Here is a 12,323-nt window from a genome sequence, read left to right as displayed (position 1 = left end):
TATATATATATATATATATATATATATATATATATGTATATATATATATATATATATATATAGACCATACGATACCGGTTGCAACACGACATCAAGGGACAGCACGCAGGTAAGTAAATCAAAAATGTTCTATATTTGATAGAAGACACAAAAACCGACCTTGAGAAAGGTCCCACTGGGGGACCGAAACGTTGGTTTTTGTGTCTTCTATCAAATATAGAACATTTTTGATTTACTTACCTGCGTGCTGTCCCTTGATGTCGTGTTGCAACCGGTATCGTATGGTCTGATATTGCTTTATGGGATAAGCAGCAAAACGTATTTACTTGCATATGGTGTGTCGACTGTGCATTGGATTATATATATATATATATATATATATATATATATATATATATATATATATATGTGTGTGTTTAATGTAGATCCTAAATGCAAAAACAATTTAGAAATTTCAGACAATTCAAAGAAGTATGTACAGATGTAGAGATGTATGCTGGGTATTACCCAAAGACACAGGAGAGATAATTAATGGGGTGGTTACCAAATAGATGTCTGTGACATCATCCCAAGCGTGAAGAAATGTAAATGGCCAAGGTTGGACAGAGGTGGTACTCTACTTGAGTCCACGGGATATCAAAAGACCAAGACAAAGACCAAATGTAAGATAGGAGGATGAAATCAGAACATTTTGTAACAGGTTGAAGAGAGGCTTGCATTCGCAATATCTGGGAGATCATTGGGGAGGCCGTGGTTCGACATGGGCTGCTGCTGATATATATAAATACATACATGCATCCGTCGGTGCCGAGCCGGTCCTGGAACAGCATATCTTAGCTTGTAGCTCAGCTGGAAACTTTCTGTAAGGCTCCAGCGGAGGTTCCGACAGATGTCGGTCCTCCACAGGACCACTCTCCTTTAGCCAAGGGATCTCTGCCCCCCCCCCCCTTCCCCTGATTGATTAGGGTTATTTTTCCTCTGTATACACTATACTGCCTGGGTTCGGTCAAACAGTTTTGTTAGCACTAGTCTGATGAGCAGGCCAAAAGATTTATTATTAAGGGGTTCGCGGAACAAATATTTTCTAGCAGGGCGTCCACAATTTAAAAAAGTTTGGGAACCCCTGTCCTATACCAATGGTGACCAGCACCCAATTAGTGTACACATGAACACCTTACGTGCACACCAAAATGTGAGAGGATCTGTATTATCAAAATATATGAAATAAAGGCACAACATAGGGTACTGCACCACAGTGGTGTGTTTGTGTTCTTCTCCATACAGTATTAAGCCAGTTTGACAAGGAGTTCTGGGGACTTATCTTGAAGACCTACCACCAAATATGACCTTTTGTGTGTGTGTGTGTGTGTGTGTGTGTGTGTGTGTGTGTGTGTGTGTGTGTATTTCATATTGGTTCCATGAATGCAGTCCCAGTCGGCACGCTGCGAGATATGTTATATCTATATTACGATAACAGATACCTTTGTATTGCCTATCACATTCCTGGTAGAAAATGGGTCAATTTTATTTTAGGGAACAGCCTCCAACGTGCAAGTTTTTAGTATGTAAATCTTATTAAACTATCTACTTTTTTTGTAGAATATATCAACATTTGAGCAGATGACACAATCGTATATGCACACATCCCAAGCCTCTCCGACCTTGAACACGTACTTCAATCTGACTTTTTGAGACTTGAAAATTGGATCTCCCAAAACAAAACTGTTTTTAAACACTGACAAGACTGTAACAATGGTATTTGGGACCAAGGCTGCATTTTGAAAGCTTCCAATGACTGATCTCCAGATCAAAACCAATGTTAATACCACCCTAACTCCTGTTACTAGTTTTAAATACTTGGGCATATGGTTTGACTCCCATTTAACATTCGGGATGCACATTGATACCCTGACATCCAAAAACTATGCCAAACTAGGTGTACTTTACAGGAACAAATCCTCCCTAAGTCTGCTGGTCAAAAAGCGCATCGCACAGCAGATGCGATTGCCAATTATGGACTATGGGGACATAGTATACGACTCGGCACCCTAAATCCACCTTAGCAAACTTGATACCCTCTACAATTCAATATGCCGTTTTGTTCTCCAATGTAACTACAACACACATAACTGCGAAATGCTCAAAGAACTAGATTAGTCATCACTTGAATCTAGGCGCAACGTTCATCTTTCCTGTCTTGCCTTCAAATTCTTTCTGGGCAAGCTACCTGTCTATCTGAACAAGCTCCTCACCCCTACCACATGCAGCACAGATCATCTGAGATCTGACTCCAATAGACTGTTCACGGTCCTAAGGTTCAGCAAAGTATCCGGCCGCTCCTCCTTCTCTGAGCGTCCACCCTGAAACTGGAACAACCTACCGGAGACTCTCACAGCCACCACCAGCTAAGTCCTTTCAAAATTAAAGCTGTCTCACATTTTAATCTGGTCTGTAACTGTTACATACGCCTATAATATATATTATCTTTAACAGTGCATGCAATGTCTTGTACATAATGTATAACCCTGTTCACTTAAGTAACTATGTATTTGTAACCATGTATTATTTGTCATTATAACTCTATGCCCAGGACATACTTGGAAACGAGAGGTAACTCTCAATATTACTTCCTAGTAAAACATTTTATCAATAAAAATAACTAAATAAATAACATTTTATTGGATTTATTTCCCCAGCATTGCATTTTTTTAAATATTGTAAAAAAAAAAATTGCTTGTCATTTTTAAAGCTGAAACTCTTCCCCTTTAGCAAATATAGCACAGAAAATGAAATATGCAGTCACACTTACTGGATTTGAAACTAGCAGCCTAACGTAGAGAAATGTTATTATGTGTCTTAGAGAAGATTTAATTATTGCTAAAGTGAAAATATCACTTACTGTATGTGTTTTGTGCTTTCATTTAAAGCAGCAGTCCGTGCTAGCATCTGGCTAATTTAAGAGATACTACACTTGCCCTTCCCAATGCTGTTTTTATTATCCAGAAAATATAAACCTTTTAAATATTAAATGTCCGCGAGGTTAAAATTATTTATTTATTTATTTATTTACAAAATGTTTTACCAGGAAGTAATACATTGAGTTACCTCTCGTTTTCAAGTGTGTCCTGGGCATAGAGTTATAATGACAAATACATGGTTACAAATACATAGTTACATAAGTGAGCAAGGTTATACATTATATAGAAGACATTGTATGCGCAGTTAAAGATAATATATATTATAGGCGTATGTAACAGTTACAGACCAGATTAAAATGTGAGACAGCCTTAGTTTTGAAAGAACTTAGACTGGTGGTGGCAGTGAGAGTCTCCGGTAGATTATTCCAGTTTTGGGGTGCACGGTAAGAGAAGGAGGAGTGGCCGGATACTTTGCTGAACCTTGGGACCATGAACAGTCTTTTGGAGTCAGATCTCAGGTGATAAGTGCTGCATGTGGTAGGGGTGAGGAGCTTGTTCAGATAGATGGGTAGCTTGCCCAGAAAGTATTTGAAAGCAAGACAGGAAAGGTAAACTTTGTGCTTAGACTCAAGTGATGACCAACTAGTTATTTGAGCATTTTGCAATGATATGTGTTGTAGTTGCATTGGAAATGCAAAGGAAATAGGGGGGGAGCATTAGATTAGTTAAATTCGTGTAGGCTTCTGAGGGGTGGGGTTAAAATTGAACACTGTAATCCTTTTACTCATCAGCAATTTATTGCTGCAAATTATGACATCATCATTCTCAAATAAAAAAAATAATAACTAGGAAAATTTCACTTTTTTCAGTTGAAATGAAGGATCCACCAATAGTCTTACAGACCCTCTAACATTTTGCATACAAATACTGTAGTTCTTCCATTAGTGCTGGATAGCGGTGATTCCAAGCAATTCCTATAGTGGTTCCCAAACCTATGCAGCTTACCACACACAAGCAAGATATGTTCTGTTTCACAAGCACAGGTGGTCTTAAAGGACCCAAAAACATGTGGACCTGCTAAATATGTACAGTAGGTACAGTTGGCGGGTATGGTCTTATAATTAAATCAATTAGATAAGCTGTGTTAACCTTCTTAAGCATCTGGTTTACCAGGGAAACCATAACACTTTAAAAAAAATATAAAAAATATACACATTGTTGATCTATACTGTTAACAAGGATTTCCATGCTTTTTGCTGTGATTTATTTCCTTTTGTTTATGCTGTAGCACTTAAGTTGCATATATTTTGTTACTTATGCAGTGCGTGTTCTGTTTTTTTTTTTATACAGGAACCACCCATATTTCCCCCTTCCGATTGTTAAACATTTGTAAAATAAAAAAATATTACTGTCCTTTGCTAAAAAAAATATATAGAGACAACAGCTATTCTTGTCAAACACTTTCAAATTGGGAGGAGTAGACAGGGATGTTGAAAGTAACTGTGAGTATTGAAACTTGCATGTCCCCTATGTAAATAGTGTTTGTGTGTTTGTGTAGATAGATAGATAGATAGATAGATAGATAGATAGATAGATAGATAGATAGATAGATAGATAGATAGATAGATAGATAGATAGATAGATAGATAGATAGATAGATAGATAGATAGATCATATCTATATATATTGGAAATAGCCGTGTTAGTCCAGTTCCGAATAAATGAGTTCTTCAGTATTAGGTAATGCCTTTTTTATTTGGACTAACAATTTTATGTCATAGGACAAGCTGACATGAAGAAGAGGAAAACTCTCGAAAGCTTGTCCTACTGTATGACATAAATTGTTAGTCCAAATAAAAAAGGTATCACCTAATACTGAAGAACTCATTTATTCTGCAATATATATATATATATATATATATATATATATATATATATATATATATATATATATAAAATATACTTTTAGCACTTTTGCATAAATCCTGGTGTTTTACTTTCTATTATATAATAGTTACCTAAACGTTGATTAAACCTACAATGTTACCTAAAACGTAAAGCTACTAACTGCCCTATTATTCAGGCATATGTTTTATTTAAACCATCTTTCTAAATAAGATATAATAAATGTTGCAGTAGGGTACTGTAGATACCGCAGACCTTACTGCCACCTTATTTCATGTCAAGTGTTCTGCAGGCATCTCCTTCCAGGCGTTATAATGTTGATATAGTACTGTCACTTGCTTGCTAATGACTGATAAATTAATACCAAGTGGCAGAGGGTACTTTTTAGGGCTGTGTCCATTGATTAGTCACACTCCCGATCCTATAATAATATAGTCCCAAATAATATCCATGTCCCACCTGCAGCTATAGACAAGTGCAGTTTCTCATGATGTAGAAACTATTAACTGTGTAATACATTGTTTTAAGCATGCAAAAACCCAAACAATAAAACGACACATTGTGTAAGTTAAACACATGTTATAATGCTGTTTTACCAGATATAATATATTAGGCTGCAAGTGCAAATGTATTTTAATAGTTGTTGATTTAAAGGGCTTGTATTATTAAACTAGTCAGGAGCGTTGCAATGATGTCCCAATCTATATTTATGCTAATAATATTCCCCAGTCGGTTTTGACGATCCCGTTTTTCTTTTAACGGCAGAAAACCAACATACAAAATGATCATTTAAGTACATTAAAAAATAAGCTGAATAATAATCATACTGGCGGCTTCGGGTGTGACCTTACAAATGATGTTGACTTGGCATATATAATAAAGACTGAGGTTCCTCTCTTATAACGCTCCCACTTGTCACATTCAGATCCGAATCTACAGCAAATGTTAAACCAGAACGTGGCCTGCCCGGCACCAGTAACCCCTTCCCTGCCAGTGGTGGCAGCAACGCCTCGCCACGCAATAGCAACCCGAGGGGGGTCAAAGAAATCAGGGGGACCGGGGAAAATAGTGTCTATCCGACTCCTGAGAGCGCCTATCTGATCGGAACACCACCAACTGGATCCCTTGCGGTAACCCACCCCCTGGAGTGCCTGCTCTGTTAAAATATTGAGCGGGGTAACGGTCAGTTGCCTTGCTGCATTCTTTCCATGTCTCAGTGTGTGTTATTATTATTATTCAGGCTGTCTCGCAAGCACTAGCTGCTGCCAGGCGGCGGAGATGGCACTGCTGCTGGGTAACAGCGTTCAAAATAAACAACAAAACAAGTCAAACGCGTATTTTTTTTTCTTCTTTTCTTTTTATATAATGTCCCCTAGCACAGGGGGCGTGTTATAGTGTAACTGGGCTGCTGCCTCCCGCCAGCAGATCCTGAGCCCAGGCCCCTCCTTATCTCCTCCTCCTCCTCCCAGCAGTCACATGCCAGCCCTCTGCAGTCATGGAGCTTGCTTTGGGTTGCATTGGCTCATATGGATGACACGCAGGAGTTAACACTCTTGCGGGAACACCAGCCCTCGCCCAGCCCAGTTATGGAGAGAGGTTTCCCACCTCCTCCTGCCACCTCCCGAGAAGACCCTCCTCCTCCCCATCTCTCCTCCTCCCTCCCTCTCCCCCCCCCCCCCCTCTTGCTTCCCCAGGTCCCCCCCGGGCTTGCATCACCGCCAGGGCAAGCTCGCTTTCTGCAGCTATTAATAGAATGACGTCAGGCCGGGCCAACATTCCAGAGCGGCCCCCTCCGCTATATAAAGAGGTGATGCAACGCTGTGCTACAGACAGAGTGCCGGAGGTGGGAGGGAGGCAGAGAGCAGCCACACACACAGCGCGCCGCTCACACACACCGCGCTCCGGCACTGCACGGGAGAGCCGGACACTCACTCAGCTGGGCTTTGTGTGGCACTTCTGGAGCTCCTTCTGTCCCCCAGCAAGTGAGCAGCACCCTACCAGAGACAAGGTAAGGGGCGCCTCTCACAGCACAGTGTAACCTGTCCCCAGAGCTGAAGGGGTTCCCCAGTAGGCAGTTAGTAGTAACTCTGGGTCACTTTCTTTCCATTTCACAAGTACAGTATACGGTGTCTTTTACACAACCCCACATGACACAACGTGTTACCCCTTTTCTTTTATGGTGTTTTCACTTATTCTTTGGCTGGAGCCAAATAACCTCCCATTCTCATGCTATGCCTCACTTAAAGATAACTTGTGTTGCCCCCTTTAATCACTTCGCTTTCCCTATGGCGCTTTTCCTGGGGTACTTCACTAAAGTTTCGTTTACTCAAAGTTTGTGGATTGGCAATTCGCCGTGACATTTAATTTCACAGGTATGTTATTTTTATGTTCACTTAAAGTTCTTTCCATGGCAACACACACACACACACACACACACACACACACACACACACACACATATACACACACACACACACACCTGGATTTACACAGTTATCCGTTTCCTTTATTACCGTTTCCCTCACTATTAGGGGCCACACGTTTTCCTGAGATTACTTGGAAGACCTTTCACTTCTTCCTCTGCTGTCTCTTTAACCGACGAATAATTGTGATCACCACTTATAACCCCTATACTTCAAGGGACCAGATCGCTTCAGGAGTAAAGGGATTTAATACTGTGAAGTACAGTATAATTAAACTATATATATATATACACACACACGCACGCACACATTATATTGGGGTTTAAAAACATCTGCAAGAAATAAACTTGAGTTTGGGGGACATTGCGAAGGATTTCAGCGCCTGGCCGGGAACACGCGAGCAGAATAAGAGGAAATACTGTAGGTAGGAATAGGATCTTCTGCTCAAAGTTTTCATCAACAATGCGAGTCACCGATTTCCCGGAGTGAGGCACATAGCGAGGTGATAAGGATAACTGCAATAACACTATATACATAGACACACATATAGTACATATACACACACACACACACAGTTGTTGTTGTTTTGTCCCCCCCACACACACACACACACACACGTTGTTGTTTTGTCCCTCCTGTAGGGTTTGGGCGATCTGATGAAACTGCTGGGTAATACTTTCAGTTCTCTTTCTGTTGCATTTTACACACCGGACCAAAAGGTGGCGTTCAAATTCCCGAGCAAAGTCACATTGCACAGACTCAGCACAGGAGAAGTTACTGAGCTGCTGCCACTTTCTTAGCACACACATACAGTGTGTGCACAGCGCTTTACAGACCTAGTATACTGGGCAGACTCATACATTTAGGGAAGATGCATTATACTAAGGGGTCTCTGCCCCGAAGAGCTTACAGTCTAACTATAGGTGCGTGTGCGTGTGTGTGTGTGTCTCTGTAAAAAAAAATTATTTCACGAATTTCAAAGATACAATTTTCTAGTTTATTTTAAATTCCTTTAAAATAAAGTATAACTAAGCTATTTTTTATTAACATTTTTTTTTTTACCTCTGCTTATTGTAACTGGTTACACTGAGCAGAGCTGTTTTGCCTTCCTGTTACAGTACATCCAGCTGCTATTTTGGGGTATCCTAAACCCAGACAGTATCTTAACAAGTTAATTATTGTATAATGAAAATGAAAACTTGACTAATAAAAGTGTCATCTCTACCCATCTATATTTGTTTTTCAGGCTTAGATAACATGTTATCGGACAACCATGGGAGTTGTTCACTCATGCTGTGTGAGCTTTCAGACAGGGCCCCTCAAGCTTCCTCAGTAGAGGTGAACTTGTGAAAGAGAGGCTCTTGTGCTCCTGAAATCTTACCTTCTAGACGTTTGGAGCGTAGAAGTAAAATCTTGGAGCAGGATGGCACATAGGAAGAACTGTTGATTGATGGATTGATTGATTGATTGGTGCAACAAACCTTAATATTTCCAATACTGCTACCAGAACTCTGAGTAATGTTTATAGATTAATTTCTGGAGGGAAATCAGATCAACAACTCTTTTTGTGTGTGTTTTGTGGTTTGTCAGATGTTTGTTGATAGTTTAACCTTTTTTGCTCTGGCAGATAAATTGTTCAGTAGGCATCCATCTACATGTCACTAATTTCCCTTTATTTTACTGTATATGTTGCCAAAATTATGTTTTCTGTGATGAGAGCCATATGATTTATTTGCATACTGTATGTACTAACACTGTGCTGTATGTGTGCATACTTCTGAAATACAGGGCAGAGTGCATTTTCTAAATGTTCCAGACCAGCTGCAAAACTTGGGTAAAAAACGGCACCAAATTTTATTAAGGAAAAACTTTCACATTGAAACAAGTGGGATTTTCTTCTTTATTAAGTCTAGTGCAGTGTGCACTGGTGCCTTGTTAAATGATTTCCCAGTTATCTGGGATCACTGCAGGAGTTACAAAATCTTACACGACTCGAATGTTTTTTTGTAGACTGATGCCAAAGATCTTGCTGATTAATTTAGATATCCTTATTGTATTCTCCATGAATATGATTTAAGAAACTGCGTGAAACATTTAAGCACCTGCAGCAACCTAAATACAGGTGAATTTCTCTATTGAAAATGCTGATCACCTTTCCAGAATGTGCAGGGCAGTATGTTAGCAGCAAATGGCTTTTATGTATAATTAATAAAAAATACTACTTATCAGCACATTCACATGTCTCAGACAGGTCTGCAAACCTGCCATTCCCAATGATCTCAGTGCACCCAGGGATTCTGGGTAATGACATACAAATGAGCCCAGTGTCACTTTTTGCTTCTTGTCCATTGTACAGTAGCATGTAACAGCTAGTGGAGGAAGTTTTCTTGTTAGTTATCACTATTAATCTTTTTGCTGCCCTAATGACATACCGTGTACGGCACAGGCCACGGTATGTCCGGTCTTTCTGTGGTACCCAGACATATCATTTAATTACTCATTTTGTAGGGGTTGACCAGTCATTGGAGAGTGAGCCCAATCGAAACCAAAGTGGAACCCCCTCTACTTTATTGTACATCACCTGGTTGGACGCTCATGGTCATGTGATTGCTACCCAAGTAGAGGTACTTGGTGCTGCTGGATTTCAGGCATGGAAATATATATATTAGTACAAAAGTATGCTCCTTTACATTTAGGATTGACAAACACTAAAATTATTATCAGTTACGATTGATTTTGTGTGTGGACTAATGGCAAATAGTTTATAGTAAGCAATATGAGTGGTCAGCTATAAACATTTTAAGTAAGGCCAATACAATATCAATAGGTATGAGTACCTACTCTAATCTCTCCCATAGGGTAAAATATAGGTGAGAAATCTCAAAGGTCAAAATGTTAAAAAAATCAATATAGTATATTAGTGCTCAGATGGTATTTATACCATCAAAACAGTCTCCTACCGTACCTAAGGCCTGTTATATTTGTGTTACAGTATATTCTGGTAAGGTAGCATATTCATATTCACATTTTTTGTTTATACGTTAAAATGACTATTTTTTTTATTACTTCTTAATATTCACATTGTATGAATGTGATTTGTAGCTTGCTTGATCACATGAATGTTACCTATGATCATACTGTTTTGAAGACATTTTTCTCTCTTTTTTTATTTTTTTACATCTTGTGGTGTTTTTGCTTCATTATCTTTCTCTTTGTGGGTTGGGGCTCCCACTATTTCTATTACAAAGTAAGCAAAATAAAACGCAACAAGCAGGTCATGGCTGTATCTATTTATATTGCTTCATAGACATACTTTTTTTTTTTAATGGATATTGTTTATTTTTTTTCCCCCTCACCTTTTATTTAATTTTTTTAACAAAAAAAATTATACCAAGTATGTCTTTTACCTGTATCTGCTAAGTGAGTATTTTATGTCCGTTCCTTGTGAATTTATACATGTAATATGCTGCACTACTCAGCTTTAAGTCAGTCAGTGCAAGGGGAGCTGGAACACCTCATATCCAATGTGTTGGGGATGCATCTGGTGTCAACATTCCACAATAATTGTGACCTTTTTGATCGCTGATCTTACTTGTGGCTGTTGCTAAATCCTTACACAATGGAGCTGCTGTGGGATGACACAACACATTTTAGGCAGGAGCAGTTTCCTAGGGAAATTTAATATACTTCCTGGTTTCATCAGCTTAAAGTTTAGAAGCATAGACCACAGTGAAGCAATCGCATCATGCACGCTGAATGATGTCAGCATGCCTCAGGTCACATTTAGGCTAGTAAGGCCATGAACTGTCTGACCTTTTAACATGAACCTGAAGTCATCAAGAAGTGTTGCATCAAAGTTTAATTGGCTCGTGTGAGGATATTAAACTAGAAGATGGAGCAATGATCATGTACTGTATGTACACAGAGGGAAACTAAGAGGGGCAGGTCATAAGTTTTATTTATGTATATAAAGTAAGATATGTTCGTTATTTTATATGTATCTAGAGCAGACAGTGTTATTAGAACTTTATATAGGGTGGCCCGAGTTTCAAAAGTAGAAACATTCACAAGGGACACATTCAAAAATTATTTCTAAAACAAATGACCTCTTAAAAATAAATATTACAAAGGTATTTGTCTAATAGCGCCCCCATCTATGCTTATTTACAGCATCTTATTCTTTACACAGCACTAACAAGGTGTGAATACCAGAGTTATGTATCAAACTCGATGTTATGTCGTGTTGTTTTTATTCATACCAACATCTTCTCAACACACAATCCTTCACCCACCTACCCTTCTCAGAAAACAGGGTTCTCACAGTCTCACAAGCAATACACACAGTGCATTACTGTATTACATATTGCTTCCGGTAATTACAGTTTACCAGTATAGTTAGAAATGTTTACTATAAGTGAACCGACTAACTGCAAAATCCCCAGTCATATTCAAGGTTGTGCACTCCTCTGACACTCCAAATATCTCTGTACTCTTGCTTTATATCGCTGCTCAGTGCTGGGTGCTTTCTACCCATCTTTGCTTTACTATTGCCTTATGCCATAAGGTCTGATGCCTTTTGTTACTCACTGCTCCTGCCATGTAACCCCCTTCCTCTCGGGATCTGCCAAGTTACCACACGCTCCATTTTCAGGACCGATAAGAAAACCCAACATTTCAGCAGAGCAATTAAGTAATTTAAAAAACTTGACTATGTTGCCCTCTCCAAAATGCACCTACTTACCCTCATGGGCATAGCTCAGTGAGCACCTACCTAAAAAAAAAAGTTTCTGAAAATGTTATCTAAACATTTTCACCTTTCAACATTAGTTTCTCTTGCTATCACTTCAGGTACAACCACTTATTTTAATGGCACTTAGACCACTGCTTTGCAAAAAGTGTGTGTGTGTGTGTGTGTGTGTGTATCTATCCTATCTATCCCTGCTTTGACTGTGGATGTGTGCTCAGATGACTTACAAGTGTCCTTGTGTATGTTTATCTTCAATATCAAGCACAAAGATCACTGTGTTCTTTCTGCGTTTTATGTCATTTTCTATTTCATTTAAATCATTTGGGTAAAG

General features: G+C 39.0%; 1 protein-coding gene across 1 annotated transcript in view; it reads left to right on the top strand.

Moving 5' to 3' along the window:
- ATF3 (activating transcription factor 3) overlaps positions 1–12,323 on the top strand; it is a 76,785-nt gene that overhangs the window by 55,808 nt on the left and 8,654 nt on the right. Inside the window, exons 2-3 of the mRNA XM_075595677.1 lie at positions 4,269–4,420; positions 5,748–6,830. Of these exons, the coding sequence (XP_075451792.1) occupies positions 6,576–6,830 (255 nt within the window). The 5' untranslated portion in view covers positions 4,269–4,420; positions 5,748–6,575. The remainder of the gene's footprint in view (positions 1–4,268; positions 4,421–5,747; positions 6,831–12,323) is intronic.

Source organism: Ascaphus truei, chromosome 4 (genome assembly GCF_040206685.1).
Source record: "Ascaphus truei isolate aAscTru1 chromosome 4, aAscTru1.hap1, whole genome shotgun sequence".
Taxonomy (NCBI): Eukaryota; Metazoa; Chordata; class Amphibia; order Anura; family Ascaphidae; genus Ascaphus; species Ascaphus truei.
The sequence above is the reverse complement of the archived record's forward strand: the minus strand, read 5'-3'. Positions and strand labels throughout refer to the sequence as shown.